This window comes from Elephas maximus, chromosome 5, assembly GCF_024166365.1.
Source record: "Elephas maximus indicus isolate mEleMax1 chromosome 5, mEleMax1 primary haplotype, whole genome shotgun sequence".
NCBI lineage: Eukaryota > Metazoa > Chordata > Mammalia > Proboscidea > Elephantidae > Elephas > Elephas maximus.
In genome coordinates this window covers 35,281,778-35,306,199 of record NC_064823.1, presented here as the reverse complement: position 1 = coordinate 35,306,199, position 24,422 = coordinate 35,281,778, and the positions used below count along the sequence as shown (strand labels likewise).

General features: G+C 36.8%; 1 protein-coding gene across 1 annotated transcript in view; it reads right to left on the bottom strand.

Moving 5' to 3' along the window:
• Nucleotides 1-24,422, bottom strand: part of LOC126076838 (bifunctional heparan sulfate N-deacetylase/N-sulfotransferase 4) — a 327,672-nt gene that overhangs the window by 102,206 nt on the left and 201,044 nt on the right. Inside the window, exon 6 of the mRNA XM_049885462.1 lies at nucleotides 23,785-23,913. Coding sequence (XP_049741419.1) covers nucleotides 23,785-23,913 — 129 coding nt within the window. The remainder of the gene's footprint in view (nucleotides 1-23,784; nucleotides 23,914-24,422) is intronic.

Sequence of the window (24,422 nt, the reverse complement as noted above, 5' to 3'; positions counted from 1 at the left end):
GTCCCATAGGGTTTCCTAGGCTGTAATCTCTATGGGAGCAGATTGCGAACTCTCTTCTCCCACGGAGCCACTGTTGGGTTCAAACCACTGACCTTTGGGTTAGTAGCTGAGTGCTTAAACATTGCACCACTTTTCCTAAAATACTAGTAAATGGTCTCCTGACATGTTTTATCATCACAGTCATTAAAATAAGAGGGCAATTATTATATGAACGTCAAAGGTTATGTTGGAGGGCACTGATGATTCAGTGGCAGAATTCTTGCCTCCCATGCAAGAGACCCGGGTTCAATTCCTGGCCAATGTGCCTCATGCACAGCAATGACCCCACTGTCAATGGAGGCTTGTATGTTGCTATGAAGCTGACCAGGTTTCAGCAGAGCTTCCAGACTAAGACAGACTAAGAAGAAAGGCCTGGCACTCTACTCCTGAAAATTAGCAAATGGAAAACTTAGGGATCACAATGGTCTGATCCAGAATCAATTACGGGAATGGTGCAAAACCAGTCAGCATTATATTTTCTGTGCGTGGGATTGCCATGTGTCAGGGGTCCAACTCAATGGCACCTAACAAGATTGTTATTTATTTATTCATTTTTACATCCTATGTTCCTTTTCCTGATTTTAACTACCTACCAAGCACAAATATTCACCTAATTCCACAAAAAGATTATAAAAGAGATGAGAATAATGAACAACATAAAATAAAGATAGGTGAGAAGGGGGAAATGGTTTATAGGCACCAAATGGAGCCAGAATTATTCTAATAGAATATGTTTGTAATAACAACCAATTACCAGCGGACCATAAACTTGGCAATAAGCTTTCTAGGAGGCAAAGCAAAAAAGAGAAATTAGTCAGTTATGCAAATTCCATGTTACGAGAAATAAACAGACCAATTGCTCCGAGGAAGCATAGCTGTTTCTGATACTAAGTTCCTTCAGGAATTTCTTCTAAGCTTCTCATAAAGATGACACTATGCAACGCAATGAGTGATGTCAACAAAAAGCCACTTCTTTCAAGGCCTATGATAACACATTTACCCCAGTTAGCTTAAAAATATCAGTTATGGGGATAGCATAATGAGAATAAGCATTGTTGGAGATTTGAGTGGCCTAGAAACACAGCATTCTTCTTATCTGCTTCAATCCAAAGGTAGATTTTATAGTATCTAGAGAAATGGATTTCACAGGCTTCAGATCATTCACCCAAGTATAAATAAAAAAAAAGAAAAATATGAGCTAGATATTGGGTCAAGACGAATTTGAAATCATGCTTCCAAAAGTACTTGTAGTGTAGCTCTTTCACGTTGGCAGATGAACCCAAACTGAGGTAAATGAACAGGCATTAAAGAAAAGAGACAGGGTGGAAGGTGATAGGATTAATACTTATATAAAAGTAGAGACATTTTAATAAGAACACTTGCCATGCACATCTTTTCTCAAAGATGACTGTAAGATATTATTTCAGAAGTGGTCAAGATTCTCATAGAAAGTTATTCTATTTTCAGATTAAGCTGTAGACAAAAGAGTGTTTCTGAATGTGTTCTGGGCAAAAACGTGCATAATTGCTTCATTGTTGAGACCATTACTATTGAAGCAATAAAGTAAATTATTGTAATATACTTAAAAAAGAAATTTATAGCCAAGGTGAGAGTTCTGTGGGAAAAGGGTTATATATTCAGCCCATTTAAAAGTGATGTATTATGAGTCAAGGTCAAAAAGGGAAAGGTGAAGGCAACATACTCTTATTTTACTAAAATGGAAATTCCAATGCTTTATGAAGAGAGCTTGGTTCCTGATTTTGATTGTCTTAGTAATACTATAGCATGAGTTCTTTCTTAGCATTAATAAAACATTAGCTTATATACCTTAGCCCACTTTTAATTTCTGCCCATGGAGTCACTAGCCACAGAAAGGACAATAAAATTATAATTTATAAAAAATAACAATTTAACATCACTTACATCTTTTGGTTGAGTCCCTGGGTGCCACACGTGGTTAAGTGCTTGGCTACTAACCAGAGAGTTGACAGTTTGAATCCATCTAGAGGGGCCTTAGAAGAAAGTCCTGGCTACATGCTTCCAAAAGATCACAGCCATTGAACACAGCCTATGGAACACAGTTTTACCTTGGTACACATGGAGGTGTTAGTCAAAATTGACTCAACAGCAATTGTTTAACTGGTATACCTTTTAGTATTGCTTCAGACCAAATAATAATTATATGTTATCTAATGGAGTTGTGATCTTAATTTCTCTTGATGCCTTTATAATTAGGAGGCTAACTCCGAGGGTTTGCAAATTTTATTGATTAACTTTTTCAATTCTAAGTTAGCTATGTTAGAAATACAATTCTTGCCAAATTTTCAATACGAAAGGTATTATTTATCCAAAAAATATGATTACCATTATTTTTGTCTGTCGTGGTGCTTGTCAGACTTTAGTATGTATAATAAAACTTGTTGAAATGTTGATTGGTGATAATCAGAGATATCCAGACTTCAATATTCTGACTCAAGTGATTTTAAAAGACACTATTGTGATTTGAAAAATACTGGACTATAGAAAAATAAACTTTGTTGGACAGACATTAAATTACTGCCATTATCCATTTCTTTTGCTTTAAAGAATAGATTTCAATAACATGAAATGTCTTCTGCATATTTAGGAATATTTTTCTAACTCTTAATGAGCTTTTCAGTCTATTACAATGGTGGTCCCAGAATGGGATGTTAGACCACCAGAGGGATTAGTAAGCCCATATCACCAGTGCAAGAATAAAGTAAAAAATTATAATTTTATTTATATTTATTTTGCATTTCAATATAGTACATATCAACAGTTAGTATAATGAGAATGGACATAATTTATACAAAAATAAATTTTTATGGCTATTTTGAGACTACTTACTCAAAATCATCTTTATTGTGTACGCGAAAATGCTAGCTATCACTGCATTAGATGAAAACTCTTACTTTTCACCACCCACAGGAGGAGGAGAAATGGAAAGCGTGTTTTTGTTAGGTGCCATGGAGTCAGTTCCAACTCATAGTGACCCTCTGTACAACAGAACGAAACACTGCCCATTCCTGTGTCATCCTCACAACATTTTCTATGTTTGAGGCCATTGTTACATTCACTGTGTCAATCCATCTTGATGAGGGTATTCCTCTTTTATGCTGACCCTCTACTTTACTAAGCATGATGTACTTCTCCAGGGACTGGTCCCTCCTGATAACATTCATACCAAAAACCAAACCTGTTATTGTCGTGTGGATTCCGACTCATAGATGCCCTATGGGACAGAATAGAACTGCCCCCTAGGGTTTCCCAGGAGTGACTGGTGGGTTCAAACTGCCAACTTTTTGGTCAGCAGCCTGAGCTCTTAACCACTGCACCACCAGGGCTCCATGCATGTGTTAATGACCTTTAAGTACTCTAAATTCAAGCTGCAGACTCTGGGTAAATGATAGGAAACATCCTATCGTTCAATAAGGTAAAAAGCATCCTTTTGGAATCAGTATCTTTTTTCTAGTTTTCTTTGAAACTTCAGCAGTCTTGGCGATAGCCTAAATTAGAGTTTTGTAATCTGCTTATGTTAAAGACAAGAGAGCAGAGAATTTCAATAGGTAGTACTTGAATTTCCAGTCAGAGCTTTTAACCTTGTCTTTTGAAAGGCAATTCCACTTTAACATTTCATTAAGTTCTTTTTTACTCCTGGCATTGCCAGACGGGTAGGTAACTCAGATTCAAGACAGTGGGAAGGAATGCAGGCATTTTTTAGGTCTGCTTCTATAACTCCGCCTTTACTCCTCAACCTTTGACCTTTACTTTTTCTTAAAATATCAAACGTCCACTATTTAAATCAATTTAAAAAAAAGTGAAGGAGAATTTAATATTAATATAACATATTGCTTAGCAAAGGTGCTAGTACGAACCCCAGTAAACAAGGTCCTCCAAAGAGTTGCTAAGAAGCTCCCTTGATGAAGGCAACCTCACCAACCTCACCTCGTTCTCAAGGGTTCTTCAACACTCACAAACTGGCAGTTTTATCTTGGCGTGTCTATTCAGTCCGCTAAGAGCAAAACCACAAAAATTCCAAATCCCCAGGTGTAGACCAGGAAAAATTAGTCAATGCCAACACAAGCCTAGTGAACTAGTTGTGGGACTTGAATTTGGTTTTATTTCTTCACAGTTCACTGTTTTCCCCCTATTGACATCAGGTAGGATATACCAAGGTTACTAAGCTTAATTAGAAGTTAAGATAAATATTCAAAACAAACAAACAAAAAACATTGCCTTCCGATCAATTCCAACTCATGGCGACCCTATGATAAATATATTGCTCTTGTTACCACGTATTAAATTCATTCTTCTATTATAATTATTTACTTGTTAACAGTCAAGAATGTGGAATTAATTACAATATTCCTTTTGATTAATAAAATTAGAAGTTAAACAATTGTGGTTTTGGGGTACAGTGACAGAACATTAAGAACAGATTTCTCTTTGTTTTTCTCTAACATAAAAAAAAAAGCCAAACTCGCTGCCGTCGAGTCGATTCCACCTCATAACATGGAAAATAAATTAATGGACTAAATGGATTGGCATAAATGTTCTACACCAAGGTGTTTTTCTAAAAGTTCATCTTAAAATGCACTTCACCGATTGTTAATAGAAGCCTATCACTTTCACCATTGTACATGACATTAAAAGTTAGTGGACTCCAATAAGACTACATATTTTTTGTGGCCTAATAATGAGCTGATTTTGCTCATTAAAGAAGGCCTGTAGAAGAAGGATGGGAAAGAAAAACGGGAAAAAGGAGGAAGAGGAGACTAGGGAGCAGAAAAAGAAAAAAAAAGACAGGAGGGAGAAAGAGAGAGAAGATGAGATGACCACAGATTCAAAATTGCAGTACTTCAATTTGGTAGACATTTTGAATATCACTTATAAAAGACTAATTTTAGAAGTCCGGAGACTTCTATTTTGCAGAGACAGCCAAGGGTGAAGGAATGCCAGAAACAGTTGGTTTCTTATACCGTCATCTCAGTTATGAGCAATGGACTAACTTACAGTATTTATTCCTGTGCTCCTGAAATGAGGGCAGTTTTTTGAAAGTTCTAGAAACGGACAGAGCCAACTCATAGTCTGATGAAAGAACAACTGTCCTTTCCGAAGGAAGGTCACCATTGTGATGGAATAGCTTCAACATTAATAAATAAGGACATTTGCTTTCTTCCTAAGTCTCAGTATCACATCATTCATTCACTGAAGTGCCCCAAAGCATGATCCATAAATACTTGCACAATCTAGCCCCAAGCCCCCTTCCAGACTCCTCCTCTTCCGTCACTCTTACCTCTCTCCTTTCAGTTTTTTTCTGGGTGCATATTTTCCGTCCTTTTACCCACATATGCCTCCAGGTCCTGGTTCATTAGCTCCCTCTCAACATGAAACGCCAGTCCTTCTTCAATGCCTGTCAAAATTCTCCGTACCCTGTCCAGCTCAAACGTCACATCTCCTGCTAGACTTTTCTGATTTCTTCAGGCTGTGGAAGTTCCCCTTTTACGTACTTCCATGACTTTTTTTGACAGCATTCATCAAACCTTAACCAAGTTTTCCGTTGTATGTTTAGTTTTTCTGCCAGTCTGAGAATTGTGCCCTTAATTGTTTTCTTATTTCCCTGGCACTCTATAAATATTTGGAAGCCTACAGCTTTGAGGTGAGCATGGGATACTGAAAAGTATATATACCTCTGAAATTACTTGAGTATATTCAACCCTAGAAGTTGATTGGAGTAGTTATTGAAGCTAAAATCACTGTCCCTAAAAAAGATATATTTTGCCAAGTTATCTTATTATTTTGACACTAGTTTGACTTAAAGAGACAGCATAATGTACTGATATAAGAGTAGTGGTTTTAGGACTCGATTGCCTGAGTTCAAATATTCCAACCAAAAAAAAAAAAAAAACCAAACCCGTTGTCATCGAGTTGATTCTGACCCATAGCAACCCTATAGGACAGAGTAGAACTGCCCCATAGAGTTTCCAAGAAGAGCCTGGAGGATTCTAACTGCTGACCTCTTGGTTAGCAGCCATAGCAGTTAGCCACAATGCCACCAGGGTTTCCAGTTCAAATATTAGCTCTGCTAAATTAGCCAATGAAAATCCTGTAGATCACAAAGTTTCAATCCCATTGTATACGGGGTCATTATGCAGTCAGGGCCGACTGGATGGCAGCTGACAACAACAACTTTCCAGCTTTGTGGAAACTGGGTTCATTAGTTCACTTTTTTGTCATTTCTTCATTCAGGAAGTAGGGATAATAATGGTATGCACCTTGTGTAGTCGTTGGGCGTTAATATATGTAAAATATTGTAGATGATTAAATATAGTAAACCTAACAAATTCCAGTTCTTAGTAATAGTAAGGACAAAGAAGGCTTTATCACATTAAAAGTAGTAAGTATTAATATTTCAATGGATTTTGACTAGGGCTTGGATGTAACAAGCATTTTGTAGATTTTTTTCCCCCTATCCCAAATCTAGATATGTTTTCTCAGGAAATAATTGACTAGGCATCTTTTTTCTAAAGGTTGCTAAGGTAATATTAAATATTACTTTAAATCAAACTGCATAAACTTTATAGAGACAGTTCAGTTATATATATTGCCTCTCATAATAATTGTAAAGTGACAGTCTATGATCCACACAAAATTGCTTTCAATTGCATACTGAAAATGTTAATTCTTGGCTAAAGATTACTCTAAAACTCACAAAGATAGCTATCCGGGTGTATACATTAATCAAGTGGTTTAGCAATTCCTGTTACTCAAGTTCTCTCTAAACTTCTCACTCCCTCCGCCACAAAAAAATGTTGCGGATTCATGGAGCTTATGTGGACTGGGTTATTGGTGGTTTTGGGGTGAGAAATAAAATTGGGGAAGAGAGATAGTTGGCAAACACATAAACAGAATAATTTCAGAGGGTGGTAAATGCCACGAAGAGAGAAAAAGGTAAGTGATAGTGATTGGAAAAAGGTCAGGCAACCGTTCTCTGAAGTGGCAATCTTTTTTTTTTTTTTTTTAAATTGCGCTTTAGGTGAAAGATTACAGAACAAATTAGTTTCTCATTAAACGGTTAATATACAAATTGTTTTGTGACATTGGTTGCCAAGTCTGTGATGTGTCAACACTCTCCCTTTCTCCACCCCAGGTTCCCCATTTCCATTGTCTTTGCTCTTGGGCTGGCGTGCCCATTTAGTCTCAGATATATGGTTGAACTACAAAGCACATTCCCCGTGTGTGTTATTGTTTCTTTTACAGGCCTGTATAATCTTTGGCTGAAGGGTGAACTTAGGAGTGACTTCAGTACTGTGAAGTGGCAGTTTTTTCCCTGAGACATGAAAGTCAGAAGTCAGGCCTGAAAGCAACTATCCCAAGCACAGAAGACGTGCAGGGCAAACAGGCTTAATGGGTTGAAGGGAGCCCTGGTGGTGCAATGATTAATTGCTTGGCTGCTAACCTAAAGGTTGGGGGTTTGAACTCACCCAGTGGTTCGAAGGAGAAAAGACCTGGTGATCTGCTCTCGTAAAGATTACAGCCAGTTTGGAGTCGACTCCACAGCACACAAGAACAACAATATGGAAAAGCGCAGGATAAAGTATACCAGGTGAGCATCCGAGGAACTCGATCAGTGTAGAGGACAGCAGGGGCCAGTTCACTGCACTGAGTTTGAAGATTAAATGAGAAGCCATTGGAAAAAACTTAAGACTGGTCATGGCATTCTCTAACTTAGCATTTAGCAATAGCATTCTGGCTGCTCTGGGGAGAATGGCTTCTGGGCGGCCAGAGTGGTAGTAGTGTTCTCTGAGTGAGAGACAACAGTGGCATAGCCTAGGAGGGTAGCTGTGGAGATGGCGAGAAAAGCACTAATTGGGCTATATTTTGGAGGAAGGGTTGACATTACTTACTGATGAGTTTGTACACTGAACAGGTATATAACAGAACCTACTATGGGCACCAACTTGTAAAAGGAATGTCTCCTGATGTTATGGGAAGTTTCCTGCTAGGAAGTCATTTTCAAAACCATACTTGAGCCAATACTTCCCTACACTGTCAGTCACTGTCACTGTGTTGCTTATAGATGATCTCCCTTTTTAAAATTTATATCAGTAAAGATTCAAGAGTCATTATAAGTGGTAGCATCTTTTTTTTTTTTTTAAGCTGCATCCTGCAGAAGATTGAATAAAAGCTGTTTCAAATTTGGGGTAATGTAACGTGTTTAAGTTTCTTTTTTATTTCTCGAAACAGCTCATAATTCTTAAGCTCTTTGTGTTTATGAGCATAACATCTCAGCGCGTGTAGAAAGCTCTGCCTCTATGAGTTTGATCATTCGAGCACGTTGTGTAAGTGAACTACAGAATGGACTTCTGAAAAGAAATTGCAGTAGGATGGCAATTTTCAAGTCACATCTCTTATTCACGTTTGATTTGAACGTGTACCTGTGTGCGAATGAGAGTTTAAGTGGATATAATAACAGCTTCAAGAGAGAGTAAGATTCCACTACTTACACTTTATACTTGAAATGGCATTATTGAATACCTTAAATTGTGTTAAAAGTGACAACTATAAATCAAGGAAACACTTCATGCTTGGAATCTTATCTTTTACATTGTTTAAGCTAGTAATTTTCATATAGTGCTAGAGGAGGCTGGCAGGCATTGTGAACTTCTGGTTTACAAGAACATGACCTGTTCTCTACTTTTAAATCCTTTGCCTACTTCTCTGGTTTTAGCTAATGTTCTCACAGAGAGGTAATTGAACACAGGCTGTTCTGTTAGGTGTGAAGTTCAATAGAGTCAGATCTATAGGATCAATGACTGTAGACGTGAAGAGTATCCTTCCCCCTAGTGATAAGTAATGAAATCCAGCCTAGAGTTTTCTAATAGGTCTGTGGGTTTAGATTCTCTTATTTCTATTAAATTCAGCCCAGTCTATAAAAAAATACATGATAATTGGAAGATCTTGCATTTTTCATACCATTAGTTTGTAAGCACTAAAAATGGAGCTCGCTATAATTCTATTTACTCCTCATTTGAACAAAATCCAACAATGAAGTGAGTGTTGGCTATAAAGTATCAACAAAGTATGAGCCTAGTTTTTACAGCATACATCTTTAATAATATAAAAATTCAAAGACTTTAAAATCAGCAACGCCAACAACAAAAACAAAAACCTCTGTCAAAAAAAACCTGAGGTACTTTGCTCGACAACAAAATGAAAAAAAACAGTCTTGACCAGCCAAGCAAGGACTGCATTTGATGACTCAATTTGTTTCAGTGGAATAAAGAATAATGACAGAAATTTTATCACTTAAAAATCGCTCAGAGAGCACAATAAATTGACCACCAAAACCGTTTTCAGAAACCAAACACAGAATGAACTGAAAACCTTTGTAAATGAGGATGTCTTTACCACACAATTTATGCATATGAGCAGGGAGAAACAATTGAGCAAAATCAAACTGTAAATAAACTCATAGCTTATAGGCTGCTAACATACCTCGAATAGTTTTTGATAATAAAAAAGGTGATATATATTTCTATTTTTTTCACATAAAAATTATATTCAAATCATTTATATTATTCTCTGAAAAATCACATTTCCTTATACTGTTTCTGTAAAACAGGAAGGGAACCAACATTATTTCCCTGTTTTACAGACCAAGAAATTCTGAGGCATACAACAAGTATATGACTTTTTCTTCAGTTTTCAGTGAAGCAGGAAAACTAAAATAAAACAAGACTTTCTGAATTTTGGTTACTAGATTATGCAGTAACATTTTCGCTGCCTGTCTGATATAACGCAGGAGGAAGGAATGGCTTCTTATTGTCTTTTTTCTTCCTTCTTTGCTTCTTTCTTTCCTTCCTTTGTGCCAGTTGTGTGCAGTGTTAAGGATGTGATCCACGTGAGTGTGTAACCGTGAGATCTGACCCAAACCTGTGAGGGGGTCCAATGGGGAGATGCTGAGAGAACTTCTCTGAAGAAGAGATAGTAGAAGGGAGGTCTGAAGGACAAAGAGTGAGGTAAAAATGGGAGTAGGAGGGATAGAAAAGCCGTAGGCAAGAGAAAGAGTACATACTTAAGGCCCACTGATGCAGAGCAGGCACTGAAATATCAGATACCCAACACCCAGTGCCGCCGAGTCAATTCCGACTCATAGAGACCCTATAGGACAGAGTAGGACTACCCCATAGAGTTTCCAAGGAGTGCCCGGTGAATTTGAACTGCTGACCCTTTGGTTAGCAGCTGTAGCATTTCACCACTAGGCCACCAGGGTTTCCGAAAATATCATATATCAGATAGAAAATATCAGATAGAAATACAAATAACAATTATTATTAGATTGTATAACTCCCTTGCTTAAATTTTTCCCTCTTCACAACAGAATAGCAGTATTCAAAGGTGTTAATGTGTTGTATGAAAACTTTCACGATCTTACTCTTACCTAGTGTTGCAACTTTATCTTGTGTTCCTGAAAACCTGAACATTTACAGTTCCCAAACTTGCCATCATTGTTTTTTTCCCTCTGTAACTTGGTGCATCTCGTCCCTCTGCCTGGAACACCTTCTACTGACAAACCCACACTCCCTAACACCCATTGTTTATCTTATGAATCCTTACCTATTATTCTTCTAGGCTCAAATATTGACTTCTCTGGTCGGTATTCCCATGCATCCCATGACCGAGTGGTATACACACCTGAACACTCACATAGAGTCATTATGTGATGAACTAATCAAGAACATCTTTTTGAAAAAATTCAATAAATGAAGATATAAAATGAATGAGATGCAAATAGTGGTAGGGGTTGGCACCCTATACAATTGATGACATTCTATAGTTCATCATAAATTATCAGATTTCAAAATATCTTTATGAATAGCTTTTAAATTTAGGATTAGATAATCTAAAAAAATTATAGAAATAAATATCAACTCAAGCTAACTGGTGTAATAGGGCCCTTTGATCATCTGCTGATAAGACCGTAGGGATAGAGATAAGATTTTTTCTTTTTAATTTTCTTAATGGACCCCAGCCAGTTTAATATTTACATGTCCTACCATCATATGTCATTAATGGAAAAATTAAAGTGATGATTTGGTTTTCTCAGATCTGAAAAAACGAGATGTTTTAGAAGAGAGCATGTATTTTTGTTTTCACAACATCTGATTTTGATATACAGAGAAAAATAAAAATAAAACAAAATAAGGTAAAGTGATCCAAATTCATCTTTATATTTCACTGTAATTTCTAAATTTTTTTTTAGTAAATATTAAGGAAGAGAAATAAGGCTTACTGAAAGATTTGTGCCTATAAAATTTTGTAGATGTGATAATAAACTTAAGAATTTTCAAGCTAAGGGTGGAGTGTTCACACTTACGAAGGACAAAACACAGATTTTTCATTTTAACTTTGTGCTCCTTCTTTCCCCCTACTTTCCCACCAATCCATTAAGTCATATAAACATTGATACAGAGAGGATTTTTTTTTCTTATTACCATGAATTCGTTGATTACATTTCCAAACTATCTATAAATGTTAAGAGCCTTATGTACTTTTCACACTCACACACACACATATTATAAGCCACAAAATATGGAAAAATAGGGTTTATCTATTGACTAACATACACAGGAGGTTGTGTTTTTCATTGTTGAAAATGTATTTATTCTAAAGAGTTATTGCACCACCTTTCATACAAGGCTGCTTTGGGAAAACTAAATTATCCAGTTACACTAGATGAAATGGACTCCCCCCAATAAAATATTGCTGCTTTCATTTTTTTTTCCCCCTATGGAAACAAAATTGAAAAATAATGCAATGTTATGGATTTGTTCATGGTCTGGAAATATATAGAAATGCAAGTTGTATTCCATCTGACCCTGTAGCAAGCATCCCATTAGAAAGATGCATGTCTGCATAATAACAGCAATCTTTCTCTTATATGAGAAGACAGAGTACAGGTTCAGGGGGTGAAAATACTCTGTTCTTTTGTTGTGGCATACTTTACATCATCTGAACTATTAATTTCTAAGTAAATCCTACTGTGGAAAATTAAAGCCTGCACTACTTAAAAAAAAAAAGAAAAAAATTGGAAAGACCAAGTTGCTCACACACGCTCTACATCCTTGTACGAACTCTGATCCTGATTTTCAACATGAATACAAAGAACAATATCCTAAATAGTCAGGCCAGAGATCTTAGCTGACTCCAGATTTTACAAAGTCTCTGCTGTGAGTGTGAATCACTGCAGAAGTGGTGACTCAATGTCCTTTTGTAAAGATTAGCCCTGCAAATCTTCAAGAAAGAAAAAGAAAAAAAAAGATAAAGGCAAAAAGAGGTGACTGTAGGTCTTTCAGTGAGTGGAAATAGAATTTTCCACAATCTATATACTCCTCAGGGGTCCATTCTTCTCTCAGCTGGTGGCTGTTCTCCCAAGCTCTAAGCCCCAGAGCTTCCAATAACATTAATTGCTTCCAAGTCCCTACCCAGATAAGAGGCAGATTTTACCATAGTAGAGCATGTAGAAGGTAATTCCTATAGACTAAGTACTCCTGGAACACATAAAACCCTCCTATGACACGGAGTTCATTGGAATATTACATATTATTTTATAACCAGGCATATTAGAATATATAATTGTCTTGTCCTACACAAAATACTGTTTGTTATAATTTTCTATAAAACATGGCATTTATGGGGAATCAAAATCTTCAGAGACGATTCAGCTGGCCTGATATCAGTGATCAATTCTTCTTTATATTGTGCTCAAAACAAACTTGGGATATTGCTGGCATTTTATGTTACTGTGCTGCACATAAAACAAGTTTCTGTGAATTACCCTACACATCTGGTCCTATATTATTTCAGCATTAAAAGGAACTCGCCAAAAAGTGGTTCAGGTTATTTCATGTTGATGTTTTCCTATACCTCACTCCTGCCTTTTCTCTAACCTGTCTGAAGAGTCAGCCCTAATCCATAATGTACCACACCTGCTATTAGATTCCACAAACTTGGAGATTGATATACACGAAGAAGGAAAGCTCATTAAGCAGCCTAGGTGTATGAATGTTCAGCAGACAGCACACAGAGAGGTATATCATTGCAGTTCCATTATACTCTACTGTCAGTTTCAAGTCTACCACTCTTTCAAGCCCATATTTTTTGTTCACCTGAATTTGCAATTGACCCATGGAAGAGGCTAGGGTTGGTGAGTAGGTACTGCTCTGAACTTTGGAAAACATAGTAGATTTCCTGACTCCAGTGCTGCCATTTTAAAGCATTCTAGAATCTGAGCACCGGAAACTTAGAAAATTCTAATTTCATGTGCTCTTTGTGCAACCAAAATTACAATGAGTTAGGGAAAAAACTAAATGCAGTGGGATATATTCATTTTAAGCTTTTATAGTTACTGGTGAAGCCATCTGATAAGATTCCAGACTTACTACTGTCAGTTGCTGCATATTTTATAGGGTAGTGTCTGGACTTGAATAATGTGGGTTACCTGGTATGAGTTGTTTCACCTTATACATGATTAAATTATATTTCTTCCTGTCTGAACAAAGATTGTATTGAAAATACAGGAAGGATTCGGCACCAGGGAAACACATGTTAGTATTTGACAAGTGTGGAACAGTGCGGAAAAATATCAATACGTAATGAGGTTATTATAGAATCAAAGAAAAATAAGAGGAAATTATCTGTTAAACACAGGCCTACCTACTCTTTTGAAATGTCTCTCGAATGACCACCTAATCATTTAATTTCCAATTATTAGATTCATTTGGGCAAAACAAGTTGGTATCCAAGGAAATCAAGAAACTCCATTCCTTGTAATTCGTGAAATCGAAAGATCTAATACACAACGGTAACAGGAGTTCATACGTGAGTCAAGATGTAAAAATACATCCCAATTTGCATTTTCTGTTTTTGGTAGACTAGGAAATGATGACATATTTTGAAATGTGTAAAACTATGAAAACAAGATACTGAATGCCAACTGGGGTCACATTTAAAATAAAAATAAAAATAAACTGTTGAAATGTATAAAGAAAAAAAAAAAAACATATCAGAGATACTGAGCCACAGAAGACACTGGTATATTCTAGGAGGGTAACAACACAAGTGGAGTCTTTGGGTAGTGCAAAAGGTTAACACATTCCATTGCTAACCAAAAGGTTGGAGTTTAGAGTCCCCCCAGAGGCACACAGGAAGAAAGGCCTGGCATTCTACTTCCAAGCACAGGGGTGGGGTGGTGAAGGAATCAAGCCTTTGAAGCCTATGAAACACAGTTTTACTTTCACACGCGTATGGGAGCCGTGAGTCAGAATGAACTCAGTGATAATTGGTTTATACTGGTTAACAACACAAAAGTAATGTGAATCTTTAAGTTGGAAGCTGGGTGAGGAAGAAAGGCTGCCGGTTTTGGTGTGGTTTATGTCTTTCTGGCTGCAGAACAGAGCATACAATCTATAAACCAGGAAAAAAATAAAAAGTACGTGGAGCTTTTCAAGGTTATTTAATCCAGTCCCTTTCCTTTAGGCAGATACACTCCTGAGGTGATAAGAAAGAACTATATAGTTGTTAATTCTATTTTAAAATACTCTGGAGGGAAAGAGGAGAGATTCCAGGACATTCCCTCATATACTTTTTCCAGCTTTTATTTGTCTCATAGGATGGTAACATACAAATGAATCCAGAAACTAGAAATCAAAATTCAAAATGGTTGTGCCAAATCTAGCAATCATGTTTATTTCAGCATACCTTTGATGCAAGATTTTCCTGTTTATCTTCCACTTCCCTCACTGCATCTAACCCTCAATGTCTTCCATTTTATCACCTTCTTTCATTCTTATATCTGTTGATTTTTTAGCACGGGAAGTTACATTTTCCTCTTTCCTTTTGATCTTAAAATCCTAGAGTAGAACCAGATTTATAATGCTGGGATGTTAATGTTTAAAATTAAACATTTTTTACAGCCTTCATGTTTTACAACAAGAGAGATACATTCCATGCCTAGCTGTATCAGACTATATTTGCATCAGGTGAGATATTAGAAGTCATCTAGGTGAAATTCCTAAAAAAAATTATGTTGGAACAACTTCAGAGATGAGGAACTTAATATGTCATTATGCAATCCATACGATTTTTTGGCAGATTTTAATACTGGAATATATCCCCATGTAACTTTCACTAGCTACATTTAGTTTGCAATCCATGTGACACCGAATGAGTTTAATCTTTCTTTTAGAAAATAAAATACCTTTTTAATGAGGACCAGAGGAGTAAATAAATGAATTATAGTCTTTTCCCTTTTTCATTATAAATCCTTTCGAAGTTAAATACCCTTAATTTTTCAAAGGTTTCTCTAATATTGATATTATTTTTAATTGTGTTTTAGGTGAAAGTTTACAGTGCAAATTAGTTTCTCATTGAAAAATTTATACACAAATTATTTTGTGACATTAGTTGCAAACCTCACAATGTGTCAGCACTCTCCCTTTATACCCCAGACTCCCCATGTCCAGTCAATCAGGTTTCCAGTCCCTTCTGCCTTCTCCTTTTTGCTTTAGGGCAGGTATTCCCCATTAGGTCTCCTATACTTGATTGAAATAAGATGTACGTTTCTCAAGTGTGTTATTGTTTGTTTTATAGGTCTAATCTTTGACTGAAAAGTGAATTTCAGGAGTGGCTTCAGTTCTGAGTTAGCAGGGTATCCGGGGGCCATAGTCTCAGGGGTCCCTCCGGTCTGGTCCCAGTAAGTCTGGTCTTTTTCTTGTGAATTCAAATTTTGTTCTACATTTTTCTCCTGCTTTGTCCAAGACCCCCTATTGTGAACCCTGTCAGAGCAGTGGGTGGTGGTAGCCAGGCATCATCTATTTCTTCTGGTCTCAGGCTGGTGGAGACTGTGGTTCAGTGGTCCTTTAGTCCTTTGGATTGATATTTTCCTTGCATCTTTAGTTGTCTTCATTCTCTTTTGCTCTGAATGTGATGGGACCATGTTAAGGATTGAATTGCATACCCCCAAAATATGTGTGTCAACTTGGCTAGTCCATGATTCCCAGTATCGTGTGATTGTCCACAATTTTGTCATCTGCTGTGATTTTCCTATGTGTTGTAAATCCTACTTCTATGATGTTAAGGAGGCAGGATTAGAGGCAGCTATGCTAATGAGGCAGGACTGAATCTACGAGATTAGGTTGTGTTTTAAGCCAATCTCTTTTGAGATATAAAAGACAGAAGCAAGCAGAGAGACAGGGCAACCACATACCACCAAGAAACAAGAGCCAGGAGAATAATGTGTCCTTTGGATCCAGGGGTCCCTGTGCTGAGAAGCTCCTTGACTGGGGAAGATCACTACGCCACCAGGGTTTCCATTTCTGTTATAGCGGTACTGAATGACTAAGACAGACCAATAAATGTATTTTAGATGTCTGCTGGTAGCTTCTAAGACCCAGATGCTACTCAGCAAAGTAGGATATAGAACATTTTCTTTATGAACTATGTTATGCCAATTGACCTAGATGTCCCCAGAGACCGTAGTACCCAGTTCTCAGCCCCAGTAACTTGGTCCCTTGAGGTGTTTGTATGTGTCTGAGAAACTTCTGTGGCTTTGCCTTGGTCAAGTTGTGCTGACTTTCCCTGCTTTGTGTGTTGTCTTTACTTTCACCAAAGTTAACACTTGTCTACTACCTAGCTAGTGACTTCCCCCTCACATCCCTACCCTCTGTTGTAACCATCAAAGATTGTTTTTTTTTTTTTTTTCTGTTTATAAGTCTTCTCTTGACATTTTATAATAATGGTCTCATACAGTATTTCTTTTTTTGTGATTGACTTATTTCACTCAGCATAACGTCCTCCAGATTCATCCATGTTGTGAAGTTTTTCTGGATTCACCATTCTTTATCATTGCATAATATTACAAGTGTATATGTTCCATAATTTGTTTATCCATTTATCTGTTGTTGGGTACTTAGCTTGTTTCCATCTTTTTGCTATTGCGAATAATGCTGCAGTGAACATGGGTGTGCATATGTCTATTCGTGTGATGGCTCTTAATTCTCTAGGATATATTCCTAGAAGTGGGATTGCTGGATTGTATGGTATTTCTATTTCTAACATTTTAAGGAAGGGCCATACCGTCTTCCAAAATGGCCGTACCATTTTGCATTCCCACCAGCATTACATAAGAGTTCCAGTCTCCCCACAACCTCTTCAACATTTGTTATTTTCTGTTTTTTTGAGGAGTGCCAGTAATGTCAGAGTGAGATAGTATCTCGTAGTTTTGATCTGCATTTCTCTAATGGGTAGTGATGGTGAGCATTTCCTCATGTGTCTATTAGCTGCATGAATGTCTTCTTTGGTGAAGTGTCTGCTCCTATCCTTCGCCTATTTTTAAATTGGGTAAATTGTATTTTTGTTATTTAGGTGTTGAAATATTCTATAGATTTTAGAGAGTAGGCCCTTGTTGGATATGTCATAGACAGATTTTTTTTCCCAGTCTGTAAGTTCACTTTTTACGCTTGGTGAAGTCTTTCAATGAGCATAAGTGTTTAATTTTCAAGAGCTTCCGGTTATCTAGTTTATCTTGTGTTTGTGCATGGTTAGTTACAGTTCGTATTATATTTATGCTGTGTATTAGGGTCCCTAACATTGTCCCTATTTTTTCTTGCATGATCTTTATTGTTTCACATTTTATATTTAGGTCTGATCCATTTTGAGTTAGTTTTTGTGTATGGTGTGAGGTATGGGTCCTGTTTCAATGTTTTACAGATAGACATACAGTTTTGCAAGCACTATTTGTTAAAAAGTCTGTCTTTTCCCCATTTAATGGAATTTGGTTATTTGTCAACAATCAGCTGGCCATAGGTGGCTGGATTTATATGTGGGTTCTCAATTCGGTTCCATTGGTCTATGTGTCTGTTGTACCAGTACCAGGCTGTTTTGACTACTGTGGCTGTATGGTAGGTTCTGAGCCCACGTAGTGTGAGGTTTCCTACTTTGTTCTTTTTCTTCAATAATGTTTTACTTATCCGGGCCTCTTTCCTTTCCATATGAAGTTGGTGATTAGTTTTCCATCTCCATAAAGAATGCTGTTGGTATTTGGATTGAGATTGTGTTATACCTGTAGACTGCTTTGGGTAGGATTGACATTTTCACAATGTTGAGTCTTTCTATTCATGAGCATGGTATTTTTTTCTTTTATGTAGGTCTCTTGGTTTCCTACAATAACATTTTGTAGTTTTCTTTGTGTAAATCTTTTACTTCCCTGGTTAGATTTATTGTAAGTATTTTGTCTTTTTAGGGGCTATTATAAAAGGTATTGTTTTCCTGATATCCTTTTTGAAGTTCTTTTTGTTGGTGTATAGGAATACAACTGATTTTTATATGTTGTATCCTGCTACTCTGCTGAATCTTTCTGTAAGTTCCAGTAGTTTTCTTGTGGAATCTTTGGGGCTCTCTACATATAGGATCATATCATCTCAGAATCGGGGTAGTTTTACATTTTCCTTTCCAATTTAGGTACTCTTAGTTCTTTTTCTTGCCTTATTGTTCTAGCTAGGACTTCTAGCACAATGTTAAATAAGAATCATGATAAAGGGCATCCTTGTCTTATTCCTGTTCTCAGGGGTAATGCTTTTAGTCTCTTTCCATTGAGAATGATGTTGGCTGTTAGTTTTGGTTTTGTATAGCTGCTCTTTATTATGATGAGTAATTTCCCTTCTATTCCTATTTTATTGAGAGTTTTTATTAGGAATAGGTGTTGGACTTTATCAAATGCCTTTTCTGTGTCAATTGAGATGATCATGTGATTATTCTCTTTTTTTTTTATTTATGTGGTAGATTATTTTGATAAGTTTTCTAATGTTGACCCATCCTTGCATACTTGGTATGAATCTCGCTTGGTTGTGGTATATTATTTTTTTCATATGATGCTGAATTCTATTGACTAGAATTCTGTTGAGAATGTTTGCATCTATATTCATGAGAGATGTTGGTTTGTAATTTCCTTTTTTTTTGGTGTCTTTGCCTGGTTTGGTATCAGGGTTATGTCGGCTCCATAGAATGAATTTGGAAGTATTCTTTCCTTTTCTACACTCTGAAATAGTTTGAGTAGTACTGGTGAAAGCTCACCTCTGAATGTTTGGTAGAATTCTCCAGTGAAGCCGTCTGGGCCAGGGCTTTTATTTGTTGGGAGGTTTTTTTTTTTTTTTTCTTTTAAATTTACTTCTTCAATCTCTTCTCTAGTTATGCGTCTTTTCATATTTTCTATCTCAGTTTGTGTTTGTTATTGCTTTTAGACACTTGCCACCCAGAGCCTTTCTTTGCTGGGCAAACTCTAGTTTCTTATGTTTTTCTTAAAGGGAATGACAATGATTTGAACTCAAACCTCTATGTGTGGACTATAATTTAGAATACAAGTACTTTTTTTTTTTTGATGGTTTATTCACTCTGGTTACATGCCTTGGCCAAAGTCCCTAACTCACAAATTTACGTTTACTCCGTATCTTCTCACACCATCATCACCACCACCACTTGACATCAACTCCATTCTGACTCATGGCAACCCCATGTGTGTTCAGAGTAGAGGTGTGCACCACAGGGTTCTCAATGGCTGATTTTTTGGAAGTAGATCACCAGGCCTTTCTTCCTAGGTGCCTCTGGGTGGACTGAAACCTCCAGCCTTACAGTGAATAGCTGGTCATGTTAACCATTTGCACCATATCACAATCCTCTAATTAATATAGTTAATTTATCTGAAAGCTTTTTTTTTTTTGGATTTTCATTATTCGCTGTTAATTTCCTTTTGCTAGACTGGCCTACCATTCTAATGTGTTAAGGAAAATTATACAGTAAAAACTGTGAAAGCCAGAACTTGTATAAGCCAGAATCTGCCAGAGAAGGGAAACTCAAATATTTTCCATAATAGAGAGCAATAGAAAAGTGATAAGGCTACACGCTGTCAGAGGTGTAAAACTTGTAAGATCTGGAAAAGCAAGGCCATCTCTATGAATTCCAGCTCTCCCAGGTTTCACTCTATGTTAATATCATCATCTGGTATATTTACAGTCACATCCGGCTTCATGTCATGCTGCCTAGGTCCTTATTCATTCATTGATTAATACACAGACAACCTAAAACTAAGGACAGAATGTAAATTTTGGCTATTTACAAATCCACAGAGATAATTTCCATCCAAAAGCAAGGTTGTGAAATAGCCTCTTAAATCCAGAGTATGTAATGTCACATCACAGAAATTATAGCTCTTTAATGAAAATAAAAAAAGTTAGTGTGATGTTTATTCTTTAGAATTTATATTAACACTATTCATTGCTTACCCTGCTTATAGTGTTGTTGCGTGCCATCAACTCAATTCTAACTCATAGTGACCCTATATGACAGAGTACAACTGCCCCAGATTGTAATCTTACGAGGGCAGATGGCCAGGTCTTTTCTCCTATGGCACCACTGGTGGGTTTGAACCAACTACCTTTTGGTTAGCAGCTGAGCTCTTCACCACTGTGTCACCAGGGATCTTTCATGTTCATCATATTCAGAGTCAGTTGTAACAGTAGGAAGAGGAAGTGGTTATCCCTCTGAATAGCTTTACAGATATTGTGTGCTCACCAGTAAAACATATTTCTCCAGAAGAATTTGACTAATATTTAAAATAATGCAATCATAGGCCTCTTCTTTAGGAATTAGCTCTGTTAGAATACAAATATTCTTCAAACTTAGCATATTAATTCATATCAGTAATTTATAACTTTACATTAATGAATTTATGAATCATTTCCTCAATATGGGTTTGATAAGAGTTTGGAGATACTGGCTGCTCTGACAAAAAATCAATGGTTGGTGAAAAGAATGGCACAGAGGAGAAGGCTGAGTGTCCGGGTTATATTTTCTCTTTCCGCTTCATTTTTCTCCATGCATCCCTCCAGGTTTCTTCTTTGCCAGACTTACCAGGACAGTCTAAATTGAAATAGTAAACAATCCAGCAGCCTCAATAATTCACTCCTCCACATCAGTGAGGTGAGTATTTATCACAGCCTGTCATCTATGGCGCCTCTTTACTCATAATACGGCGCTTATACAAAAATCCCAAGCTTAAATAACCAATTAGTCATTCAACCCTTCCTCCCTTCTTTCTGTGGTCCCCATTTAATTTAACTTTCTTCCGGTCAGGTTCCTGCATTAACTTTCTCATTTAGTAACTTCTGTCCCTGGAATCTAGGAACTAAGGCCCATATGGACTTGCCCCTGCACCCTCCCCACCCCCCCCACCCCAAATGCTGCCTGCTTGATTTCTTCCTTGAAATATGAGTAACATCGATCTAGATTGGTTATGGTTGTACGCTATCCATGTTTTGAGGAACATTGTCCTTACTCTCACATCTTTGTGAACCTTTGCTTGCCTGGTTACTTAGGATGGCCTATCTTATCCATACTGCTGCTCAGCTAGACTGCTCTTTACTCTGTGTCTGTCCTGCTCTGGCCTCTCTTTTTTTTTTTTATTCTATTTTGAGTTCATCATCAATTCACAATGGCCAAGTAAACACAGTTTGTGACTGGATACCAGAAGCCTTCTGAAGCTTCTCTCTTTCACTGTTTGGTTTGCAATCAAAACAAATCTGTGTGGTGATGATAAAATGTGTAAGAGAGGTTTACAGCAGTTATTGTTGTTTTATTAGTTCACAAGTGTTGAAGATGGAAATACAAGATACTAAGTAGTCTTCCATTTTACTTAAAGGAGCAACTACAAGTCTCTGAATAATGCTTTACAAGGGGCTGTTATTGTTAGCGTTTATCAAGTCTGAATTCAAAATCTACATGATTTCAAAACAGAAGTATAAATCCATGTCTTTAATTGCAACTAATCAGAGAAGTAGTGGCAATCAAACTTGGAGGCAAGAGGCTTAAGGAAGGCAACATTTTTCTTATACTTTAGAAGATTGCGAGAGAAGACCTGGGATCAGGATTGTAGCCCCAGAATGAAAAGGGTAGGATTCAGTGACCCTCTCCTCTGTTAAGATCAAATTCTGAATTAGTGAGGGAAGGGTAAACAGAGAGGTTTTCCTCTCAGTTTGCTTTTATAATATTCACATGCATTATTTAATTACTGCTAGAATGTCCTTAACACCTCTTAAGTATCAGGAAGTTTGGAATATATACAGAAAACAGCATACCTCAGATTTATATCCAGTATGAATATCTTTGAGGCACACTGAATGCCGTCCAGTCCAACTATCTTGTTTTACAGGAGAGGAAGCAAGTTCTGAGAAATGAAGTTTCTTGTTCAAGATCATCCAAGCTACTCTTCCTCAGCTTAGTGCCACCCTAACCCAACGGGTGCCTTGGTGGCACAGTGATTAAGAGCTATGGCAAACTATGGCTGCTAACCAAAAGGTCAACAGTTTGAATCCACCAGGTGCTCCTTGGAAACCCTATGGGACAGTTCTACTCTGTCCGATAGGGTCACTATGAGTTGAAATTGACTTCACGGCAATGGGAAGAAGGATGGGAACCCAATAAGTCTTTATGTTTTGTTTTTAATAACCAGTTTGGAAGGATTTTTAAAAATTTCTCATATTCTATAAAGCAAGTTTACCCCCACTTTCCACCTTTCTAAACCAATGTACAAGTCTTCAGTTACACATAAATTTCTTTAGGAATTTTAAATATCATATTTAAATTATCTAAAATAATTCATTTAACCTGGAGCTTCAACACCTGCAACTTAGCTATAGTTTTAAAGTATGATTATTTTTCTCTGTGTATGAAAATGTATTATGTTAAATGAGGTCGGCATAGCATTAGACACACTTTCATATTTTTTTAGTGCACCAGGGTGTAAATATGGACATGCATTTCTAAGAATTCAGAAATGTCATTCTTTATAGGAGAAAAACAGAAAGCTAAAATCCTCCCACAATATCTAATGTTAATATATTTTTCACTATGGTATACTTTCACACATATATTTATAACAAGAAATAAAATTGCAAAACTTTGAAAGCTATGAGGACACAAATTAAAGAAAAAAAAGCCAATTTGTATTTTTGATCCCAAGTAAAATTAGTAGTTTTTTTTTTAAAGGATCTGAACTCACTCTAGTATATGAAGATAATACATATCTACGCATTTTTAATATAGTTTTTCATTGCAATCCTTTTTGCGCTTACTGATATTTTGAGCTAGAAGCAAACTCAACTTTTGAACAAAATAAGTAACATCAGTGAAATTATAAATTTGCATTTTTGGCTAGAGAACTGCATATTAACATGCATTTACTGAAATTCAAGAATAGCTGCAAACATTGAGAAGTTATGTTACATTTGATTGTTATATTCAACACATGCTTTTTAATATATCTGTGTTTTTCTTGACTGAGAAACAAGGAAATTGAATGATATGGACACATAGTCTGATTTTCTACCTAGTAGGGATGGAGCCCTGGCAGTGCAGTGGCTAAAAGTGACAGCTGGTAAACAAAAAGTAGGTAGTTTGAACCCATCAGCAACTCCTTGGAATCTCTATGGGGCAAGTTCTACTCTACCCCATAGGGTTGCTATGAGTCCAACTCGACAGCAACAGTTTTGGTTTTAGGGGTAGCTTTTACTACATATTCTTGTGAAATGAGTTGATGTTCAGTTATAAATGAATGAAACACATATTTGAAAATGCTGATGTTATTCTACAAAGCATAAATTGAATACATACTGGATTTAGAAGGATTGTGAGGAAAAGTTCACCTCCTCTGATACTTTTATCCAATTCTTGGGGTCCTCCTGGATACTCTTTGTAGAAAATAGTATGCGTGAACAACCCACAGGTCTGTCGAGGGAGAACCTGAGGAAATGGGAGAAAAATCAGCACACTGACATATAATTAAAAGCCCCACCACTATCTCCTGATTTTAGAGTCTGCAAAATATTATTTCCATTGGAATTCTTTGGTGGCTAAAGTTGAAATCTGACTATAAACAAGAGTTGATACTGGTCTAATTATGTAGCTATTAAAAACAAAAAACAAACCCATTGCTGTCAAGTCGATTTCAACTCATAGTGACCCTATAGGACAGAGTAGAACTGCCCCATAGAGTTTCCAAGGAATGCCTGGAGGATTCGAACTGCCAACCCTTTGGTTAGCAGCTGTAGCTCTTAACCACTATGCCACCAGGGTTTCCATAAATATTAAAGGAGGTGGCAAATCAAAATTAGAAGTCAGGTGAAAGAATTTTCTCTCAGTTTTTTAAATCTCACCCAACAGCTGAGATATGTTAAAGGATTGGCAAAAAGTAAAAGCTTATTGTTGTTAGCTGCCATCAAGTTGGCCCCCAACTCATGGAGACCCCATCC